The sequence below is a fragment of the Prionailurus bengalensis genome, chromosome D3, assembly GCF_016509475.1.
Source record: "Prionailurus bengalensis isolate Pbe53 chromosome D3, Fcat_Pben_1.1_paternal_pri, whole genome shotgun sequence".
Lineage (NCBI taxonomy): Eukaryota > Metazoa > Chordata > Mammalia > Carnivora > Felidae > Prionailurus > Prionailurus bengalensis.
In genome coordinates this window covers 77,018,782-77,042,453 of record NC_057356.1, presented here as the reverse complement: position 1 = coordinate 77,042,453, position 23,672 = coordinate 77,018,782, and the positions used below count along the sequence as shown (strand labels likewise).

Below are 23,672 nucleotides of genomic sequence, written 5' to 3'. Positions count from 1 at the left end.
CTGAAAGTGAGGTTGGGGAGGAGGTGCGGGCAGTCGGAGGAGGGAAGAGCAGGTTTGACATAGTCATGGTGGTGGTGGGAGGGTCGGGTGACCGTGAACGGATTGTGCTGACAGCCACATTCAGGATCTGATCACTTCTCCACTGAGCTGCCTTCACGACCGGGCGGCCTCCTCACCGGCCTCCCTGCTCCTGTCCTTACTCCTGCACAGTCCCGTCTCCACAGGGTCGTCCGCAACACAGACGTGTGATAACGGCAATCCTTTGTCCAAAACCGTCCGGTAGCTCCTCATCCAGAGGCATGTAAAGGGGAGAGTTTTTCAAACGGCCTTCCAGACCCCACAAGGTCTGGCTTCCTATGCCCTCCCTGGCCTCACGCAGCTACTCCTATCCCCCCTTTGCTGACTCTACTCCAGCCACACACTGGGCCCTTGCTGTTCTTAGAACACACCCAGAATGCTCCTGCCCCAGCCTTTTCCCTTTATTGTTCCTTCTACTTAGAATGCTCTTCCCATAGATGCCCTCACGGCTCCCTAGCTCCCTTCCTACAGGTCTCTGCTCAAACGTTCTTCCTCAGCAAGGCCTCTCTGATCTCCCTCAGTCAAATAGCAGCCCTTCCCTGACCCCTGCGCTCCCTAGCGCTTTTTCACTGCTTTGTTTCCTCACGTAGCACACGTACGTATTTGTTGCCCGCCTCTTTCGTTTAAATGTAAGCTCCTTGCGGGGCGTCTGGGTGGCTCGGTCGGTTGAGCGTCGGACTTCGGCTCAGGTCACGATCTTGCGGTGTGTGAGTTCGAGCCCCGCGTCGGGCTCTGTGCTGACGCCTCGGAGCCTGGAGCCTGCTTCAGATTATGTCTCTCCACCTGTCGGCCCCTCCCCTGCTCATGCTCTGTGTCTCTCTGTCTCTCAATAATAAATAAACGTTAAAAAAAAAACTTAAATGTAAGATCCTTGAAAGCAGAGCCCCTGTGTTCTTCACTGTTTTCTGGAACGGCATCTGGAAGACCGACCTGGAAACCACTGAATAAGTATTTGCTGACTGAATGGAAGGGAGGAAGGGAAGAAAAGGATATGATGGGTGGGCACATGGCTGCCAGGCCACTGAGATATGACTGTAATGAAAACATTCGTTTGTACGTGGGCGATTAAACCCCACCCCCCAGGAGGAGTTTCTGACCAACTCTAGGAACAAATGAAAACCAGAAATACATCTTTTCACCTGTTGAACAATCATTGCGGTGAGGGGTTAGCCTACATCTGAGGGGACCCAGGGATTGGTTCTGCAGCTCCCTGCTAATCCAAGTGAAGACAGAACACCCCCCCCCACCCCCGTCTTTGTTACCACCTGAGAATGTGACGTGTGCCCGTGCTGTCTTTTCTTCCAGGATAATCCCTATTTTTCTTATCCACCGACCGGAGAACAACATCCCTTATGCCACAGTGGAGGAGGAGCTGATTGGAGAATTTGTGAAGTATTCCATCCGGGACGGGAAGGAAATAAACTTCTTGAGAAGAGAATCGGAGGCTGGTCAGAAGTGTTGCACCTTCCAGCACTGGGTATACCAGAGAACGAGCGGCTGCCTCCTGGTCACGGACATGCAGGGTGAGGAAAGCAGCCTGCCCCGGGCTCCAGGCATGCTGTGGACCTGGAATGTTCCTGGGGATGTGGCCAGGGGGAGGCGGGGAGGTCTGCTGCATGTCTTTAAGAGTCTTTACCAGCAGAGGGTGTTACTAATATCTCATCAGAAACAGGGTCTGACAGGGGTGGCTCAGTTGGTTCAGCATCCGACTTCAGCTCAGGTCGTGATCTCATGGTCCGTGAGTTCAAGCCCCACATCGGGCTCTATGCTGACAGCTCAGAGCCTGGAGCCTCCTTTGGATCCTGTGTCTCCCTCTCTCTGCCCCTTCTCCCACTCGTGCTCTGTCTCTCAAAAATAAATAGACATTAAAACACACACACACACACACACACACACAAACAAGGTCTGACAAAGGAATCTGAAATGACCAGCCAAATGGAGTAAAAAAGTACATTTTAATTCATGGCAACAATGCTTTCCTATTGCCACAGGCAACTAAAGATTGGCTTTATTGTTATGTCCTCAACAGGTGCAATTCAGAAGTATTTATGAAAATCTGGCTGTTCCAAAAGACAGATTAAATTGTTTTTTAATTTTTTTAAATTAAAAACTTAAAAAAAATTTTTTTTTTTTAATTTTGAGACAGAGAGAGAGCAAGTGGGGGAGGGCAGAGAGGAAGGGAGACAGAATCCCAAGCAGGTTCCGCACTGTCAGCACAGAGCCCCATGTGGGGCTCGAACTCATGAACTGTGAGATCATGACCTGAGCCGAAGTCAAGAGTTGGACACTAACCGATTGAGCCAGCCAGGTGCCTGATAATTCATGGGTAGTAGGTGAGAGGGTCTTTCACGGTTCGGTTTAGATTTCAAGCTCCCGTAGCTCATTTACGGCACCTTGAATTTGTATACAAACTGATGGGAGTGCATTTGTCGCATGCAGTGGCGTTATCATAATTAGGTTACCCACAGAGACGGCCCTGAGCCAAGTTGCGGTTTGGGGTCCCCCAAGAGAGGTGCCATGTTTTTAGAGGTTACCTCTCAGGAGTTGGGCAAGGATTGGACCTTTATTTGGGTAAGGTGAATCCTTCACTGCCACAAATGTCCAGATACTAATATTTGGGACAGGATCTCAGGAAACACCTAGGAGAGTGCAGAAATGTGACAGGCTGTGGGAAGGCGGCCAGTAAGGTCCCTTAGAATACGACCAGTTCCCTCTGTGGGTTGCTGAAGCTCATGCCTGCTGGGGAGACGCTGGGAGCCTGTGCAGAGCACGCTTCTCGGAACTGTCGCACCCAAGGAGCGAGGGACTAGGGGCACACTGCCTGTAGCTACCAGTGGAAGGGTAGTCCTGGCGGGGGTGTTAATTCCTCTGCACTTGCCACCTGCACGGGGACAAGCCAGGCTGAGCAAAGCAGGCTCCCGTGATCAGAGAAAGTTCTCAGGCAAAGAAATGCTGGCGGCCCGTGGAGGTGGAGCCAGTGTGCACGGAAACAGGGTGAGGGCACTGGGTGGGGCAGGAACGGCTTCTACCACAGGGGGTTTCCTTTTCCTCTTCCTTTCCAAATAATCATGCCGTGAAGAAAAATCCGAACTATAATTGCATGCCTGCTGTAGGTCAGACGTGGTCACACATGAGGATCTCAAGCTCTACCTAGATCATGGTGCTAAAGAGCGAGACCGCGGCTGGGTTCTGTCCCCTCCGCCCCCCGCCCGCCCCCAGCTCGCTAGCTCTTAGCCTTGGGCAGATTACTTACCTCTGTGCCTCAGTGCTTTACACGTGGAGTTGTTGTGAGCATTAAATAGAATAGTAAACTTTTGGCACAGCACTGCCGCATCATAAGTGCTCCCCATTTATTTTAACTTTTTATTTTGAAATAACCAGAGACACAAGAAGTTGCAAAAATGTTCAGAGAGTTCCCCGTGTGCCCTTCACCCAGCTTCACCTACTGTTAACGTCTTACGTGGCTCTCGTTCAGTGTCAAAACCAGGGGACTCGCACTGGCACAATAGAATTAACGAGGCTATGCACCGTGCTTGGAGGTCACCAGTTTTTGTATGTCTTCATTTTTTCCGACGACTTTTGTGCCATCTTCATAATGACCCTGCAAAGCACATTATGATCCCATTTTGCAGATGAGAAAACAGAGGCTCAGAGACGGTGCTTTAATTGCCTGCTGTCACTCCGCTAATAAGCAGAGGGGTCCACGACTCCACCCCTGTGCTTTCTGACTCCAAAACCCAAGCTCTTTCCACTAAACCACAAATCTGCCAATTTGCAAGAGATTTGCAAGCGTCTCCTGATGTTAAAGCTTCCAGCGAGGAACTTCTTGAAGACCAGCTGGGAAATGCAATGCTACAGTCTCGCAGATGGGGCCAGTCTGCATATTGAAGGCAGTCATGCCTGCTCACTTTCTGAAGAGACTTCACTGCCACATGCACACACACACACACACGCACACACACACACGGTCTTAATACACAGCTATCTATTCTCATTAGACACTGGCTGTGCAATTCTTGATGGCCCCTCCATCTTTTCTCCTTCAGAGTTAATTTCGCTATAAATATCATTCTTCTGGCGAAAAGCAACACCCTGGAGCTTCATGCACAGCTAGTTTCACTTCCAGGCACTTGTAAACAAGTGTAGTGAAACGTTACGTCTCTCTGTAAGTGACATGTGCGGTTTAATGTGTTGGCACAGTGTATCATAACAATGTTTATTTACTCTCTGCTTCTGAGGAAAATCTCTCTAGTCATCATTGCTGTGCACAAGGTAGCACATCCATTTTCTAAATAACCTGTGCATTTTATAATTTTACTGAGACATTGGAATTAGGATGGAAAAACTAAACAAAACCCCAAGCAAACCCGAACTCAACTATTACCTTCTTGGACTCTTTTTTTTTTAATTTTTTTAATGTTTATTTATTTTTGAGACCGAGAGAGACAGAGCATGAATGGGGGAGGGTCAGAGAGAGGGAGACACAGAATCTGAGACAGGCTCCAGGCTCCGAGCTGTCAGCACAGAGCCCGACGCAGGGCTCGAACTCACGGACCTCGAGGTCATGACCTGAGTCGACATCGGCTGCTTAACCGACTGAGCCACCCAGGCGCCCCACCTTCTTGGACTCTTAAAAGCTATCCCCTGCCTGGTTGGGCTTGCTTGTTGACAGGATCGCCGTGGGTCCTGCCAGCTTGGGAGTCAAAGTCCCGCCTGTGATTTGGTCTTGGGATCTGCCCGCTGCTGGAACCAACCACTAAGGTTCCTAGGAAGCTGTCGCCCAAAAGACCCAAGAACTCACGTTCTGGAGAACAAATTTCTGATGCCGCCTACTTCCTTCCTTCCACCGGAAACAGCCTGCAGATGACGGTTATCCCCAACTGGACTTCAGATTATTTTCCTGTAGACGCATGGATAGAATTGCTGGCACATCATTAAACCGAGAGAGAGAGAGAGAGAGGTTTCCTTTTCAAAATTCTGGTTTTCTAAACTGTAAGTGACAGCTGGTGATCGTGAGAGGCAGGAAAGGCAATGCCCACGTTCAAGGACCCTTGTGCCAAATAACTTCTTAAAATTGGCCCTCCGTGCAGCGCGGAGCTGTGATTTTTAAATACGGCTTTCCACAAAAACAAGATATCCAAAGAGGGTTTTTACAATTTGGTGTCTTTATTTCTTTATTTATTAAAAAGCACAGTCCCTTTTTAATAAAAGGGATGTGCAGCATTTCTGCATACGTTCTAGTTGTTCGCAGCTTTGAAAGAATGAGGTGAAGTAGTCGCCAGCTGCGAAAGAGCCTTTGAACTTGCCTGCTGGCTCTCCCAAAGTGCCATGTCTGATTTAGCTCACAGGTGCACTGCAGAAAAGCGAGTTGCTTCTGTCTGCCTAACCGGCCTGCATAGCAGCATGGCCTGGATTTCTGCCACGCTCCGGGCACATGCTACTGCGTCAGAGCATTAACCCATTAGGTTTCCTTTCCAGGGCCCCAGAAAACAGCGCTTCTGGGAGTCGAGACCCACGGAGCTAGGTTGCCATCACGTCTAACCTCAGGGTTGGCTTCGGAGAAGATGGTTGCCTGTTCCTTTGGCCACAGCCCAGACTGGTTTTCGTGTGGCCGGGCCTCTCAGTGAGCAGGGCATCTGCGGGCCGTGGGGGATACAGCAATCACAGGCCTGGATAGGATAAGAGTTAGGGGCAAGAGCGGAGGAGGCAAGCCAGACAGACTGGTCGGTGGCACAGTGGACCCCAGGCCCTGCCATAGAAGGCCTGTGACTAGATTGCGTGAGTGAACGTGAGGAAGAGGTCCGCTAAATTGGACCAAGTGCCTGTAGCCATCAGCCTAGAGAGACAGTGGCTGAATTGGTTCCTGGTGTGGCAGGGAGAGTCGGGAAAGGCCAGAGGCCACCCACACTCCGGGCACAGGAAAGGGGGGTCTTCCTCCAGATCTGGGGGAGGTTGAGGACATAGAGTGAGCCGGGCATGCTCACTCCACTGCCTCTTGTCTGGGGAAATTTGTCCCAGAGCGTGCCTCTTCACCACTTCCGTGTGCTTGGATTCCAGCAGGGATAGTGTGGCTCTTTGCTGAACCAGAGCGGAAGGCTCCGGCGGCTGTTCTGGTTGTTTGGCTTTGGTAGCCGGCCCTGCCAACGGGTGAATGGAGAGAGGTTAGGAGAAGCGTCAAAGGGTTGCGCCACGGGTGACACGTGTCAGCATCTCCAGACCAGTGGTTAAAAGCCTACACGTAGCTCGGGAGTGTTTCCCCCAGGCCTAAAGCCAACCCAGAAAATCTTCTGTCCTCAACTGGGAGACCATCTTCATGGAGATGGGAAATCCCATATCTGGAGCTGGGCTTTGAACTGAACAGATGCCACCTTGAACTTTTTCACTACCGACCTCAGCCCTCCCCTGCCCCGGCCCACGCCCACGCCACCTGCCATTGCGCACGGGCTTCCACTTTCGGTGAAGCAGTGGAGCCGACTGCAGCCCCGACCTGAGCATTTCTGGGCAGAGAGCTCCTGGGACAAGTGACAAGCCTGAGAGTCCCTCAGAGCGCTACCGGCCTCCCTCCTCCAGCAGAGGGCGTGGGCCGGGTGGACAGAGGACATCACTCCCCCAGCCACAAAGGGCTCAGGTGGCCTGGGGCGGCAGACCCCACCATTGGTTTCCACGAGGCACAACTCCCCTCAGCTGCCGTCACAGGCCTGCTGTCCTCCATTGTCATCCCACAAAGCCCGACGAATGTCTGAAAGGCTGTCAGCCTCGGCAGAAAGTAGCCTCTGCTGATGGAAATGAGGAGGAAAAGTGTGTTACGTAGGAAAGAACTTGACCGTGAGGCTGTCACTACCCCTAGCCCCGGAAGAGGTGGCCGGTCCTTTCTGAGGACCCCCGTGAAACACAAATCCCATCTCCGCTGTCTCTTCCTACAGGTGTGGGAATGAAGTTAACTGACGTTGGCATAGCAACACTGGCAAAAGGGTGAGTAGAAAAAAAACCAAGCACGTTTCCTTCCACCCCGGGGTTCCAAACACCTGCCGGGCGCACATACTGGGAAGCTGATGTGGGCAGGTAGGTTTCTTGTCCTAGCCGTGGATGACAGATGTTCTCGGGGTGAATTCAATTCACTTCTGTCACTTACATAAAATATTTATGGACTTTGTTCTCGCGGGGAAACACATTTGTTTCCTAACTTTGAAACAAACAAGAACTCTGGAAACGCACTTCAAGATTAATTACTAACAGGACCGCCCCGGCGGGTGGGGGGTGGGGGGACCATGCCAGCATTATTGGGATTTCTTTCAGTTATGAATATTCCATTTTTCTACCTTTGATAGCTTCACTGTTAGAAGCCTCTTAAATTTTTTTTTTTTTTTTGTACTTGAACGCAGTGAATTCGATTGGCATATTTTTAATGTATTTCCGTTCTCTCTTATCCACAAAAGCCCTTCAGGCGACGCCCACGCTTTCCTGGTGGTGGTTTCAGGAGCACATGGCTGGGGGAGAGCAGTGATGAGTTACTTTGGTTGTGGTGATGGCTTCGTTTTCTGAGTTTAGTGTGGGGTGTTGCTCTGTCCGGTGTGGGATACGCCCGGACGGCCCTGCAGCATTTTCCCGGGTCATCTCTTGAACCGCTGTGCCTTCTCTCTGCTTTGCGCGACCGCCATTGAGGAGAAAGCAGGCTCTCTGTGGTTCTTGGTGAAAATAAAGTTCTGGGTTGGAGCTACCACGGTTTTGGCCCGCCCCTGCTGTTCCCACGCAAGGAGACTGTCTGTTACGAGGAGGGAATAGACGGCAAGTGACTTCAGAAGGGACGCATGCCTTGGGTTTTGTTATTGTTCAGGTATGGTGACGCCAGTCCTTTTCTAGATTGAAAAAGAAAACAATGGCCACTGAAAAGGTTTGTTGCCCACGGTCCCCAAGAGGGCCAGGCCCTGGGGTCCACACAGGGAGTTACCACGGTCAGCCAGGAGGCAGGAGGAGTGTGGGGAAAACATGAGCCACGGCTTTTAGTTGGTTTTCCGGGGAAGGAAAGGGCGAGGCAGGGAAGGCAAGCTGGGAATTGGCTGGTTTGAAAAGCTTCAGTAGGCTCGGGGTCGAGGAGGGGGCTGCCCTAGTTGTCTAGCCCCTGCCCCGGCGCTAATATAGGGCAGGTATGAGACCTCAGTACAAGAGGTGGTGGGAACAGGGGTTTTAGAGAGAGACTTGGGTTCAAATCTTGCTCATGCCATTTGCTTCTGACTCTCCCAGTGGTAGCATTGCTTCTTGTATTATAGGCATTTGTCTGGCCCTTGGGATGGGGGACCTACATCCTGGTTTGCCTGGGACAGTGCAGTTTTTATGCCGGCTGTCCTAGCATCCATCTAGTTAGTCATTTCTCCTGGACAAATTTCCCCATTTAGAAAATAAGTTACGGGTGCCTGGGTGGCTCAGTGGGTTGGGCGTCCGACTTCGGCTCAGGTCATGATCTCGCGGTTTGTGGGATTGAGCCCCGCGTCGGGCTCTGTGCTGACAGCTCAGAGCCTGGAGCCTTGGATTCTGTGTCTCCCTGTCTCTTTGCCCCTCCCCCACTCACGCTATCTCTCTGTCTCTCAAAAATAAATAAAATATAAAAAAAAAAATTTTTTTTAAAGAAAATAAATTATGCCATGCTCTTTATAAAGGGATTTCTCTGGACCTCAGAAGCATTTCCTAAGTAGGGCAGACCCCATGTTCTCTGGGGGACACTGTAAACTCAGCATCATGCTCACCTGGTTTGAATGCTGAGTTCTCATCTTACCAGCTACGTGGTCACGTGACTTTAAATTTTGGAAGCACTGATCTACAGGATGGGGACACAGGATGTCTTGAGGATTCCCCCTCCTCCCCGCCCCCCCCCCCCCCCCCCCCCCCCCCCCCCCCCCGCCGGCCTTTAATCGACATCCAGGCCCTGAAGCTTGTATGCAGGTGATAAACATTGGTGATAAACATTGGTGTCCTTTCCCCCTCTTGCCTCAGCCTGACACCAACACCGATGCTGACACTGACACTGACATCATACCATTCTTTAGAACAACTTGGTACCAAAACAAAGCAGAAGTTTCAAAAACTAAGACAAGCTTACGAGCGTGATTATTTAAGACATCTTTTAAAAGCGTCTTAGTCTCCGGGAACTCTTTTCTCCTAATTTAAAAAGAAATCCAATCCCTTGGTTTTGTTCTCTAATGTGACTTATCTGGCCCGGGACAGCTGCCCAAGACCCATTACCAGAGCTGATGGCTGGAGCCCAGCGCAAAATGTTGTCTATAAAGTATCACTTACCGCCTTCCCTCCCAAGGAGTGGTCACAGAGGAGGCGGTGCAAGGGAAGGGAATTCTGAGAGCTTTAGAAGGGATATTAGATCATCTTGTCCGTTGTTTTTCTGAAACTTTTCTGTAAACTTTTCCTCAGTTTGCAATTCCCCCCCAAAGAAACGTTTCTTAGAAGCCCGGTTTAAAAAACTGATCAAAGGAGGACCCTCGGAGTGTAAGGAGTGGTTGGGAGTTCTCTTTGGAGGCCCCTCGGAACCCCTGTGCTCTGGATTGAGAACCGACAGCCACATCCCGCCTCCTTACTTCCCAAGTGAGGAGCATAGCACTGTGTGAAGTAAGGCGCCCCAAGGAAGAGGGGCAGACCCTCAACATTTGGAGCCGAGATTCCATTGAAGAAACGCTCCAGTGGAAGCCCAGGCTGCCAAACGGAGCCCAAAGCGGGGAGACTTGGAAAGGGTTCTGATTCTGAGGCAGCTCGAAGACAGGCTGAGAAGGATCCAGGTGGGAAGCAGTAGCAAGCAGGGAGGAGAAAGTTGGGGAGCATTGCAGAGGCCAGCGGGCCTCCAGAGAGCAGGAGAGACGAACGGTGGCCGATGACACGCTTTTCTTGATTCTCAGCAAGCGCCCCCACGGGCTTAGTTCGTCCATGCTGGAAAGGGAAGAGCCTGGGGAATGGGCACAGTCTTAAGGAGCGGTGTTCCGTGTAGGCGGCCTTATACGCAGTCTTTAACCACGTGAGAAAGAACACAAGGCATGGATGGGAGGACTGCTGAGGCCAATCTGACTCACTTTACAACTAATTAATAATAGTGAACAGGGGCCCTTGGCTGGCCCAGTTGGAAGAGCCTGTGAGTCTTGATCTCAGGGTCGTGAGTTCGAGCCCCAGGCTGGGAGTAGAGATTACTAAAAACAAACTTAAAAAATTTTATTTTTCAACGTTTATTTATTTTTTTGGGGACAGAGAGAGACAGAGCATGAATGGGGAGGGGCAGAGAGAGAGGGAGACACAGAATCGGAAACAGGCTCCAGGCTCCGAGCCATCAGCCCAGAGCCTGACGCGGGGCTCGAACTCACGGACCGCGAGATCGTGACCTGGCTGAAGTCGGAGGCTTAACCGACTGCGCCACCCAGGCGCCCCAAAAATTTTATTTTTAAATAATAAATAATTCACTGTATTGTTTAGAACAGAAGAAGATCTCCCAAATTTAGGGCCTTTTTCTGGCCAGCAGTGGTCAGGGTCTTTTGCGGGAAGAGAAGCCATTGTGGCATTTAAAGAAAATAGTCCCTTATGTCTCAGTCTTCACCGTATGCACGAGTGAGGCAAGGGCAGAGAGCGAGGGAGGCACAGAATCTGAAGCAGGTTCCAGGCTCTGAGCCGTCAGCACAGGGCCCGAGGCGGGGCTTGAACTCACAAACTGCATCGTGACCTGAGCCAAAGTCAGATGCTCGACCGACTGAGCCACCCAGGTGCCCCGTGACTTACTGGTTTTAATTCAGCTTTGCCTGGTAGTATGACCCTTAAAGCAGAAGTATGTCCCATCTCTCCTGGGAGCCAGCGACGGGAACATGTGTGAAAACGCATCACCTGTACCTCAGTGCCTGTCATCTTTCAGCAGTGGCGAGTGCGAGAACCTCAAGTTACACAGCATGGCAAACAGCACGGTCACAGCCTAATAAGCCATTTTCTAGGCAGACCCCGGACACTGACGAGACAGTTGAACATTTTTCCGATTTGAAATTGCTTCGCCATGTAGAGTTCTTTGAAGGGGAAAATTAGGACAATGCCTAATTCTATAACTGGAGAAATCAGAAGTGGAACCAAAGCAAAACCAGTGCCAACCAACGCACGCAGGGGAGCAGACCTGCACGTGTCACACAGTCTGTCCTGCGAACACACCCCCCTCCCCAGCCAGCAGCTGCTGAATTTCTGGGGAGATGGCGTGATTGGGATTAGCCACCAGAGGGCGCCAGAGCCAATATGTTTTTCAACCCTTTATAGAAGGCTCAAAAAAAACCCCAAACTCATTTTTATGTTGCCAGATTGAAGAGTACCCTGAGCAGATTTCTTAGTTGGTAAGCATTGGACCAAAATCGGTTTGATATGAGTAGCCACAAAGGACAAAGGACACTCCCCAGAGGGACCACCAGTTAGCTATCCTGAAATGTGTGGCGATGTCCGGTGTCCCTGACATGGAAACCGAATCCCGGAGACCCTGGACAGAATGGCAAATGGCTTGCTCCCTGCGGAAGGGCAGTAAGGACCCTAACAACATGGTAAGGAGCATGGTAAGGACAGTTGCCTGGAGAAAGCAGGTTCTACTGATGTCATTGTGTCCAGCTCTCAATCCTACAAGCCATGAAAAAGAGGAGAGACAAAAAAGGACTGCCACCTTCAGTCGGGCTGAGTTCCAGGAAAAAAAAAAAAAGGCTCTGCCCTCACTGTCCACCGTGAGCCTCGTGTGCCCACGGGCGGTCGTCACAAGTCTGGGACCCCACTGTACCTGGAGAGAAAGGGGCAGTGCAAATTTGGGATTTGTATTCAATAGGATTTGTATTGAAGATACACAGCTCTACGGCAGGCTTGTGTGCACACATGTGCACAGTGTATGTGTGTGTGTGTGTGTGTGTGGTGACTCCAGGCAAGCTAGCTAACTCTCCAGGCGGGCCGCGTGACTCTGCCAGGAAGGGAGGAAGCCAAGGGACTTGGGAACAGAATTTCCCGACATCATGTAAGTGCTTCTCACAGCAGGGCTGTGTCTGTAGAACCCACACGTTCGAGCTGCCTGGCCAAGGCGGGCTTCAGAGGACAGCCTTTCGGGTCTGAGGGACCTGAGAAAGGCGCTTTGTCCCCTAAATGTCCACTTACCCCCATTGCCCTCCTTGTCATCTACCCTGGAAGGCAGTCTGCATCCCACTTCAATCTGATCAAGCCATCTCGCGGTGGAGCCGGTTGGCCAGTGGCTGGTTTGTTTGGCCAGTCTTGGCCATCAAGGAGGTCTGGGGGCCCACGAAGGGAACATTTACCTCCCCCCCCCCCCAACGATTTTGGCAAGGCATTGCTACTAGCAATGTTCTCGGTGTGAGTTCAGAGTCTCCTGGACCCAGGAGTCAGCAAGGACAGACCCGTTCCACGGAGTGGGACTAGCGTGGCAGCTTCCTGCTCTTTGCCCCAAAGTCTTCCAGATGACAGTACAGTTGGAGTTGGGGGGTTCTTCCCATGCCTCAGCGCTACCCACCCCCTCGCCCCGCCCAGTCACCCCCAGGACCCGAGGACCCACAGCCAGGCTCCTCGTCCTTTGTCATCCAGCCTCAGAGGCAAGTCTGAACCAAAAGACCATCTGGAGAGATTGCTGGATGTGAGATCAGCGGCTGCAGGACAAACCTGGGAGACGGTAGGAGGGAAATGGAAGATGAGGACGCAGTGAGCGCCGAGAGGGTTCACGAGCGCCTGACACCAGAGGGCTGGAGGAAGCCCAGAACTGTCCGGAAAGGAGCCACCAGCGCTCTCAGGAAGGTCCGAGCAAAGCACAGCGGAGCTAGGTTGCCCGAACCGAAGAGGGGGGTGCGCCAAGATGCCACGGACTCAAGTTTGCTAATAGAAGAGAAGACAGGAAGGCGTCTAGAAGGTAGCTGGAGAAAGGAGTGGGGTGTGTGTGTGTGTGTGTGTGTGTGTGTAGCCCAGAGAGAAGTAAAGAACGAGGGCTCACTGTGGACTGATAGGATTTTGGGGCTTGTCCCATAAAGAAGGTCCCTCAGTCAGCGCTGGCCAGTCCTGAGCACACTCAGTGTGGCCGGCACGCCCCCTCCTCCTGCCCCAGGCATCTGATGGTGAAGCCCTGATCCCCTTTGGCCTTGACTGCCCAGCCCCGTGCCCTAAAGAGGCTCCCCCCTCCGCAGCTAAAATGGGGGGCGGGCGTTGGGAATCCCAGCTCTGGGGCTGAGGACGGTGGCTGACTCTCAGACTGCCTATTTCATAGCTGTCTTGCCTCCAGTGTCCCCTCCTTGGCCTCTGTGTCCCGACTTCAGCTTGTGTCTCAGATATTAAGGAGAGGACTCCATGCTTCCTCCACACCCACGGGGACGAGACTTATGGTCTCCAGAATGGACCACGGACCATCAGAGACGCTCGGTTCTCCCTCGCCTCCCCAGGGCCCCGGCCCTGCTCCCTCTTCCTCGGGGATCACAGCCCAGAGCCCCTCCTGGTTTGGGCATGCCTTCAGAAGCAAGACAGCAGGAGCCGTGCAAGCGTGCAGGGCTTCTGGAATGCCCCTGCCAGCAGAAGCAGAGAACCAGACTCGTGGGCTGCATGTGTCCTCCTGTCTTTACGTTTCCCCTTTTTCTTCCAGCCTGGGCAGAAGTCAGAGAGGTGCCAGGGCCTGTTTCCATGGTAGCAGCCCCTGCTGTAGCTCCAACTGGGGGCTGAGGGAGGGGCCGGAGAGGAGGCGTGAGGGCAGAGAGTGGGCAGGGGGGGAGCAGTGGGGGCTGGGGGCCAAGGGGAGGAGCTGGGGTGGGTTCTCGGGGATGTGGGACCGCTTGAGCAGCCCTGTGACCGAGGCTCTGACTTACCCTGGGGGCGGCGTGGGAAACTGCCCGGACACGGGCGGGGCGCGAGGACAGCCACAGGGAGGCTAGGGCCGTAGTAGTGGTGGCCGGACCAGGGTTTCCACGGTGTTTGTGGGGGTGGGGTGCAAAGAGCAAGGGAGGAAGGTCAGCTTGTACAAGGCAACCTCAGAATACAATTTGTATAGAAAACACAGATTTGGTTACATTACAGCGTCCCCACCCCCCAAAGAGCTCAGTGACTCTGACGGAAGCACTTTCAAAGGGATCTATGTGCTGTTAAATAATCCCGGGAAACCCTGGGTTGAATAAGTGTAGGAGGTTTCTTTGGTGTGAGGCTTCATAGGGGTGTTTAAAGAGCCAACGTGTGATTGGAAAGCCCGCAGGGGCAGGGAGAAAGATTATGCAGCATTAATCACAGCGCTTATGCCACAGGATTATTTTCTATTTCAAAGCATCTTGTGGGACTTACTGCTCCGTATTTTGGGAAATGCCGACCCACGGGAAAAATCACATAGCATGGCTCACGGAGCCTTCCAGAAATGTCCTCTGGCCTCAGCTCTCCTCAGAACACCTGCCTTGCTGAGGACATCCTCTGCCTTAGCACCTTTGCCCGTGCTCTCCCCTCTGCCAGATAAACCCCAAGCCGTCCTTCCTGTGTGAATCCTTCTTAGGACCCGCCACGCAGTGGGAAAACCCCCATCTCTCAGGTCCCTGGAGCCGTTTATCACGGCATAGTGTAATTATTTGTTTATGGGTCTGTCTTCCCTACAAGAGGGCCAGCTTCTGGAAAAGCTGAATCCTTTTGAATCCCCCCGAATGAAAAAACGAAAGAATAAAGAAATGGAGGGTGTTAATGGAAGGAATATTAGGAATATCAGGAATATCAGGAATATTAGATGGTTCCAGAGTGGGGGGCTTCCCAGGGCCCCTCCTTTGACATATAGATGACAATCTGTTCCACCTGTTCATAAATCCAGCCCAGGCTTTGCTGTATACACACACACACACACACACACACACCCTGAAACAAGAGGTTTATTTCAATTCCTCACCCCCATCTTCAGCCTGAATTCTGTGTCCTTGTGGTCATTCCCTATAAATTAAAATTTTCTTCAGAAAGGATATCACACTGAAACTTCTGTTGTAAACAGTCTCTGACTTGCTTCTGCAAAGCTTACCAACGAATGGGAATTCAATTCTATTGCTCTTCCTTGTCCCACTGCGTTTTTTTTTAACGGATCCCTTCTTAAGCCAGACCCCCCCAAAAAAAAACCCACCTTAATTTGTTCAACACAGCCAGATCTGGAAGTTTCTGCCACTTGGCTCCACCCGCTCCCCCTCTCCAGGTTTGTTTGGAGGCAATACGAGGCACGGGGGAGCGTGATAAGCTGAGAGAGAAGCCGACCCTGCTGTCAGTTGACGATTTTTGCATGAGCCCCTTGTCAAGATGAGAGAAGACAGGAATAGTTTTTCAGCGAGCAATCAGACTAGCCTGGTTGGCAACACGTAGTGAGGACTGAATAAATCCGTGCCGAGTCAGGGCAGGATTGTAGAAATAGAGAGCTGCCTAGCCCTTCCAGAAGCAGGCTCTGGGATGTTGTATGACCCAAGTTTCAAGGACAAACGATACGCCTGGGTCCCGACTTAAATATGAAGGCGCCGGGGCTCCCGGGTGGCTCAGTCAGCTGAGTGTCCGACTCTTGATTTCAGTTCATGTCACGATCCTAGGGTCATGGGATCGAGCCCTGCGTCCGGCTCTGCCCGGAGTGTGGAGCCTGCTTAAGAGTCTCTGTCTCTCCCTTTGCCCCTCTTCCCCTCTCACACGTCGCTCTAAAATAATAATAATAAAAAAAAACTCTTAAAAAATTAGTTAATTAATTAAAAGGTGTCTCCAAGGTCCAATAGGGGTGGACTTGAGGTCTTCATGGTTTAGTTTGTCTCCTTACTCCTTGGGATTCCTGGACCAGCGGCATCAGCAGCCCCTCAGAATTCATTAGAAGTGCAGGAACTCAGACCCATCCCAGACCTTCTGAGCCCAAACTGGCCTTTAAGAAAAATTTTTTTTGACGTTTATTTATTTTTGAGAGAGAGAGAGACAGTACGAGCCAGGGAGGGGCAGAGAGAGAGAGGGAGACACAGAATCCGAAGCAGGCTCCAGGCTCCGCGCTGTCGGCCCAGAGCCCGACACGGGGCTGGAACTCGCCAGCTGTGAGATCATGACCCGGGCCAAAGTCAGATGCTCAACCCACTGAGCCACCCAGGTGTCCCCCACACCGGCATTTTAACAAGATTCCTGGGCAATTTATATGCACCACCCCCATCCGAGGGGAAGTTATTTAAGAAAAGGCCCCACTGAGTGCTGTTCAGTGGAAGGAATTTATGGTTCTTCTTCTGGAGGCAGTGAGGGAGGGCGGGCAGGTTAACTTAAAGTGATGAGCTGGAAAATTACACTAATTTGAGGTTACGGATAAAAAGACCCAGTGAGTAAAACTGCACAGAGCTAAGCTTTCTAACAATGGAAGCGTGTGAAATTCTATGAGGTGCTTTATCCTGTTGCATTGGATTCCTAGGGCCACCGTACCAAATGACCAGAAGTTGGGTGGCTCAGAAAAACGGATATTTATTCTCTCGCGTTCTGGACGCCAGGAGTCCAATCCCAGTGTCAGAAGAGTGGGTTCCTTCTGGAGGTTGTGAGGGAGGATGCACCCCACGCCTCTCTCCTGGCTTCCCAAGGGCCCCACGCCTCTCTCTTGGCTTCCTGAGGTGGCGGTCAACCCTTCGCATTCCCAGCCTTGTGGACGTGCCTCTCCAGTCTCTGCCTCTGTCATCGCACGGTCTTCTCCCTGCGCGTCTGTATCTGCTCTCCCCTTCTTTTTATTTTTTAAAAAAAAATTTTTTTTAATGTTTATTTATTTTTGAGACAGAGAGAGACAGAGCATGAACGGGGGAGGGGCAGAGAGAGAGGGAGACACAGAACCGAAAGCAGGCTCCAGGCTCTGAGCCATCAGCCCAGAGCCTGACGCGGGGCTCGAACTCACGGACCGCGAGATCATGACCTGAGCTGAAGCCAGATGCTTAATTGACTGAGCCACCCAAGCGCCATATTCTGAGGTTCTAGGAAGGACGTGCCATTTGGGGGAGACACTGTCTAGCCTTGTGCATCTAACAAGATCAACGGTGGTGAGTGCAGTGGGGATAATGCTGGAGAGGTGCCAGGGTATTTCAGATTCACGGTCCCCTCTACTCCTCGTGGCTCGTGTGGCATGGAAGGCGGACCACAAGCAGGAGAACCTGGACACCCCATTGCTTGGTGTCGGAGGAGAGATTGGTGTCCTTTGAAACACTCCGGCTTAATTGATCTCGGAACACAAAGGATGTGGCCTTGTTTCCTTTTAAGGCATCAGTGATGGCTGTGAGTTTGAGAGAACCAGAAGTCATGGCCGAAGCCCAGCATCCCTGACTGAGACCATCACCAGGTTGAGAAAGGGGAAAGATTTTTAATTCTGTGGATGCTAGGTAGCCAGAAAAGGTCTACAGCTGTGATAGGCGAGGGATGGGAGTTCATTATTGTGTGACGTGCCAAGTTGATTGTCCAAAATTGGACCAAGAGAGAAAGGGAAGTCCCAAAATGTGATCTGGAGGCCCCCTTGGGCCAAGGTGAGGTAGCTCTGGGGACGGGGCTTCTATCCACCTGTTTCCTTGGCCTTTATTGAAAAGCCTCCCCTGGACAGGTATGTCGGGAATCAGGTAGTATCCTGGGAGAGATCACAGTCTGTGCGGAGAGGTGAGGCACACCCTGAATTCTGAGAAGTGGATGTCGTTCTCCTAAAGATGGAGGGAAGTGGTTGGAGGTGTTTCACCTCGCGGTGAGGGCGGGCGCAGGGAGGACTCCACGCGAATGCACTTGAGCTAGGGCTTTCGGGGAGCCGGGGGCGGAGAAAGACCGGGGTTCCTCGACTGAGCAGAGCAACCCTCCCTGTAAAGCCTCACCATTACCCACGGCGGCTCTTGTGACATCCAGCGGTCCCTGCTGCCCTACTCTGGCTTTCTGTGAAGACTCTAAAGAAAGAGGGACAGGGGCGCCTGGGTGGCTCAGTCGTTTAAGCGGCCGACTTCGGCTCAGGTCATGATCTTGCCGTCCGTGGGTTCGAGCCCCGCGTCGGGCTCTGTGCTGACGGCTCGGAGCCTGGAGCCTGTTTCGGATTCTGTGTCTCCCTCTTTCTCTGACCCTCCCCTGTTCATGCTCTGTCTCTCTCTTTCTCAAAAATAAATAAATGTTAAAAAAAAATTTTTATTAAAAAAAAAAGAAGAAAGAAAGAGGGACGTAGAGGAAAAGAAGGTGCCAGATTTCTGGGAAGGGGTCTGGGCCCTCAGGGGCTACTGGAGAGGACAGACCCTGCTGGGCTGCCCGGAAGTCCTGCTTCTTCGTCCACACTCAGTCTCTCCCATTCCAGAGCATGGGAACCATTATAAAAGGGCTCGCTTCGTACCCAGCATTACACACTTGGCCGCCAGACGACGCTTAAGAAGCGACAATCGAATTTTCTGGGAGGTTCCAGGGTGAGTCAGTGATTTTTCCCTGCAGAGACTAGATGTTGTCTGAGTGTTTAAAAGCCTCCGGGTGGCCTGAGACAGGTGGCCGTGATGTGTTTCCAGGGATGTGCTTCAACAGGGAGGCTGCCCCTGCCCGTGACCTTCCTGGTTTGTCTGAGGCGGGAGGCCTCCCTCCAGCAGGAGGACAGGTTTGGCTTTCCATCACGTCTGATGAGCACAGGCCCACGCGGCCTCGCGGCCTGCCGGGGGCGCTCAGGCGCCAGAGAAACGCAGTGGGGCTGACATTTCCGCCTGTCACGCCATGTCCTATGGAAGATAGAGATGTAAAGATGATGAGGTTGGCGGTGGAGAAGTTTCCTACCCTGCTGGATTCAGCCCCTGTCTTGAGCGGACTTTTTCTTCCAGGAGGGAGCTTGGCTTTTAGAAACCAAGGCATTTCTCACAAGCAAAAATGGACTGCGGGCTCCTGCAGGGGTGAGGGGGGCAGAGCGTTCCCTCGCAGGGAGGAGGAGGAGGAGGAGGAGGGAGCAGGCTGCGTTTATAACAAACTGGTCAAGACAGAGCTGCTCTGGTTCCAGAGATGAAAGGAACCTTCCACTCCCCTAAGAGCTTCCAACCCGGCGTAGATTTCACGGGGAAAAGCACACAGTCTCGGTCCCCCTTCCTTCCAGGTTTCCTTGACCTTTGTGGTTTCTACCAGCAAATGAAAGAGGCCGGATTTCGTGTTTGTCCTATTAATCAGCCGTGGCCAGAACTGTCCCCCCGCCAGCAGGGCCCGCCGTGAAAAGGGCCCTGGGCTTTGTCGAACACGGGCTCCACCATCGTGGTCTCAGATGCCTCCATCATTTTTGAACGAGGAGCCCATGGTTTCCTTTTGTTCGGGGGCCTCACAAATCATGCCGAACGTTCTGTGTGCCGGGCTCACCCCCGCTCCCCCGTTTACCTGCCTCATCCTTCAGTGTCGGCTTCCACATCCCTGCCACGGGGCGGCCTGTGATAATATTGGTCATGACAGTAACTCGGCCCATGAGTTCAAGCCCCACCTCGGGCTTTCTGCTGTCAGTGCAGAGCCTGCTTCAGGTTCTCTCTCTCTCTCGCTCTCTTTCTCAAAAATAAATAAAAATATTTAAACAAGAGAAAGTTGAAAACTAAATAATGTCTTCCAGCCCCAACGTTATAGAATTTTTTTTTTATTCAGAACCTCTGGGCGGGTGGCTTTCAGACTACCAAGAGACCTAGTTTTTATCAAGATGGCCCAGCACTAGTTACTATGACTAAAAGAAAAGGGGCAATAGTATGCTGTTTCGTTGGAACCGTAAGCATCTAGAACACTTGTACAATCACAGGCCTTTGGTCTGGAAGGTGCCTGTGGGCCTCGGCCTTTCCTTAATCCCACAGGCTTTGTTTCTCCTGTCAATAGTTGCGGCGGAACATTCGGCCATCTTTGCCCGGGGCCGGAATCAATGTGTTTTCCATCTCCCGTTAGTTTGCCCTTTGAAGGCGGGTGAAAGTGTCCCGTGTTTTAAAAAGTATGTGTCCTTCTACCCAAACCCACAGGTACAAAGGATTTAAAGGCAACTGTTCCATGACCTTCATCGATCAGTTTAAAGCCCTACACCAGTGTAACAAGTATTGTAAAATGCTGGGCCTGACATCACTTCAGAACAACAGCCAGAAACAGAAGAAGCCAGCCGTCACGAAAAGCAGAGTTCAGCCGAACTCCACAACCGTAAAGAAGATGGCTCCCGGGAGCCCAGCGGGAAAGAAAACCTCGCACCCCCTGTGAACGAACGGCCACCAGCTCGCGGCACATAGTCTTGTGGGCACACGTCTGAAGACGCTCGAGAGAGAGCACCTAGCCTACAGAGCGCCGGTGGTGGTCCCACGTCCGACTGCCCGTGCCCCACGCTGCTCCCAAACTCATCGCCTGCTGTCTTCCCTGAGATGATCTCGGAGCAGGATTTGCGACCAGACGTGTGGAGAGGCGAAATCGACGGTCACTCTCAAAGACAGCCCAGCTTTGTATCTACTGGCTTCACGTTCTTTGTCTCTTTGTGTGGGTGCACATGGTTGTGTTGTCAGGGTCTTGGTGCCCTGTCCACAGCTCCCCCCCCCCTCCCCATTCCTAACCTTGGGATTTCTAGACGCCTCCAGCTGCTGTATCAACAGAAAACGTGAATTCCTTCATGGGGTCGAGTTGTCACGCTAGAGTGGAACGTCCTGTTGTTGCCAGAGGTGACTTCCAACAAGAAGGGCCGATTCCCTCATTAGTCGCACATCCGGCTATAATTCTCTGTGTAATGAAATTCACACTTACCCAGAAAGTGGGAGATGCCGAGATTAGCACAGACCCTTGTTCTTTCGAATTGGTGCCATATTTCACATTCCCCCAGGATTAGCAATTTGGCCGTTTCCTAATCAGTGTACCGGAGCACGAAGTATCTGCATCCGTGTTCTCTCCGCATTCTTCCGTCACAGTCTCGGTTCGATAGGGACCCTGCCCTATAAACCCGGGGCTGACCCACGTCGGATCACACCAGAAGGTGGTGTGGAGCCTGCTGGGACCCCCAGCTCCCCGGGGGGCCTGGCCCCTCCCCGCACCCCACAGTCTCCTTTCCTGCCAGTTGGGGTCCTGCCCAGCTGTCGGGCAGAACAGCAGCGACCCACGTCAGGCAGGAAGAAATGACATAAAGACCGCTCAGGGATGGTTTTATGCACCCCAAACTGAGAGAGAATACATCTGCCGCCCCACTGGTTTGTTGTGGTGGTTGTTAAATTGACAATTTTTTAGAGCAGCTTTGGGCTTCTGGACAAATGAGCGGCAAGTATGGAGGGTTCCCAAACGCTCCCTCACCCCCTACTCCATCGTTGACCCCTGTTACTATCATCATGCGTCAGTGTGGACATTCGTCGCACTTGAGGAGCAAATGTTATACATCATGAGTCATTAAAGTCCACAGCGTACATTAGGGTTCACTCTTCGTACATTCTCTGGGTTTTGACACACATGTAATGACACATATCCACCATCACGGTACCCTACAGCGTGGTTCCTCTGCCCTACCGATCCCCAGCGCCCCACGGATCCATCCTTCCTTCCCCCGCCCCCGAGTCCTGGTAGCCACTGGTCTCTCACCGTCCGCATCGTTCTCCTTTTTCCAGAACGCCATCTACAGGAGTTGGATGCCCACAGTGTGCAGCCTTCTTAGGTGGTAGATTTCAACTCCTCCCTGACCGTACCGTTAGGTCACCTCTGAGCAGCGTCATCGCTGCTTCTCAAATTGCAAGTTCACACGGATCACCCGGGGCTCTTGTGAAAATGCAGGTTCTCGTTCAGTAAATGTGGGGGCGGGGGCGAGATTCTGCATCTCTGGCACGCCCAGGGGCTCCCCATCCAGCCGGGGACCACACTTGGAGAGAGTGTCACACCACAGATAGAAGGGTCCTGAAATGCCGAGGGGCCGGACCTCCTAGAATTCAAGCAACAGCGCCCTGTAGGAGCACCAGCGGCCTCTCTGCAAGGATTTGTGAAGTAGCTGTTTGGCCACAAGGAAGAAACCCCTGGGCGGCACCGGCTCCAGGCCCTGGAGTACCTGGGTGGCTCCCCCCGCCTCTCTTGAGGCCCGTGGGCCTCAACAGAAGATTTCTGGCTTCTTCTTCCGTGCACGGGCGCGGGCTTTTGACAAAAAAGAGAACATACACGGGAGTTTTGTTTTGAAAAGGCATTAGAAGGAGAAAGCACTTCAGTCAGTCACCCGTCCCTTCAGAAAACCCATCTCTGGCCGTCCTTCCGAAGTGATTCCCTGGCTACAGGTCAGAAAATGCTTGTTTTACTAGCAGGCAGCCTGTGGCCTGCTTTCCCCATACAGATCCTACAGAGGTATTTAGCAGAGGAGTTCTAGAAGGTTCCACAAGAGCAAAAAGGCGCAGGGTGCCTTTTGATCAGAATGAGTGTATGTACACACACACACATACCCACCTGCGTGTGGGTGTGACCAGAGCCCTCTGAACAGACCACGGTACTTCCTTTAGTAATAATTTGTAATTATAAAAATAATATCAACATAAGTAATAATAAAAAATTCTAGAAAGGTACAGAATGAAAAATCAAAGTACCCTGTAACTGGCTTCCCCTCTGGCTGGCTTTGAAGTTGAATTTGGAGAGACAGTCAAGGGGAAAGGATCCTCTACTCCCAGACTTTGCAGGTGACAGCTCATGGGGTGGCTCCCTCGGATGGAGCTGTCCTGTCCTCCTTTCGTGGATGCTTAGATTTCCACCCCCCCAAATGCCTTTATTGTTTATTGTAATCAGATTTCATCTGTTTGAAAACATTTGGAGGACCAGGGACAGAAGGGGACCCAGGGCTCCCACGGACAGACTTTGTGGGGTGGCGTGGCCATCTGTCCACCACCCAAACCCTGACCTTCTGTTCTATGATGAAAGGCTGTTTTCCTTGCACAAATAAAGTGAGTGGGCGCTCTTAACACCAAGGATACCATTTCGGGGCCTCAGAAATGCCCACATTCACGGCCATTGTTTTAGCTTAGTCTGCACATGTTGAATATCTCTTGATTTTCCTATTTGCCTTCAGAAGTGTGCAGTGTTAGGTCTATAAACACAACGCTCAACTGAGGCACTGAGCCGGGACACCCTAGGGGGGCCAGCTGGGGATTTTGGACTCGATGCCTGCGGGGTGGTCATATACATTAAGTGTCTCGGTTTCCTAAAGGGCTCAACAGTGGAGCTCTGCGACGGGCAAATGACAAAAATAAATGCGCGTCTCATTAAAACGAGATCGTGTTTTCAACAGCAGGTCCATCGCTAAGGAGAATGGCAGAGATGTGATGCCTTCTTGCCACTGGGCATCGTGTTCTGGAGGGGTCTGGCTTGGGATGTGCAGATGGCTGGCTTGTGTTAATATTTCAGGTTATCTTATTGTTCCGGTGCCTCCCCAGCCACACTTCTGATAAGCCCCCTATTAGTGGAGGGTTTCAATAGATTCATAGTTAAAAGAATGCCAAAGGAAGCAACAGTCATTTTCTGGCTGTAAAGTGCTCTCTTTCGTAAGTATCCGTAGTGTTTTGTGTGTGTGCTCGGCATGTGTTCGGCTGGAGGCACGTGGGAGGAGCCGGCCACAGCCCGGCCGGGCTCGGTCCTTTCAAGTATGCTCTGTTCTGCTGACCTTGGGCGCAGAA

At 52.0% G+C, this 23,672-nt stretch overlaps 1 protein-coding gene across 5 annotated transcripts in view; it reads left to right on the top strand.

The window, feature by feature from the left end:
• ALPK2 (alpha kinase 2) overlaps positions 1–21,452 on the top strand; it is a 119,431-nt gene extending 97,979 nt beyond the window's left edge. For all 5 annotated transcript variants that reach the window (XM_043558987.1, XM_043558985.1, XM_043558984.1 and 2 more), the window contains 3 exons: positions 1,384–1,601; positions 7,002–7,050; positions 20,034–21,452. In XM_043558987.1, coding sequence (XP_043414922.1) covers positions 1,384–1,601; positions 7,002–7,050; positions 20,034–20,262 — 496 coding nt within the window. In that variant the 3' untranslated portion in view covers positions 20,263–21,452. The remainder of the gene's footprint in view (positions 1–1,383; positions 1,602–7,001; positions 7,051–20,033) is intronic.
• Positions 21,453–23,672: the final 2,220 nt, after the last annotated feature.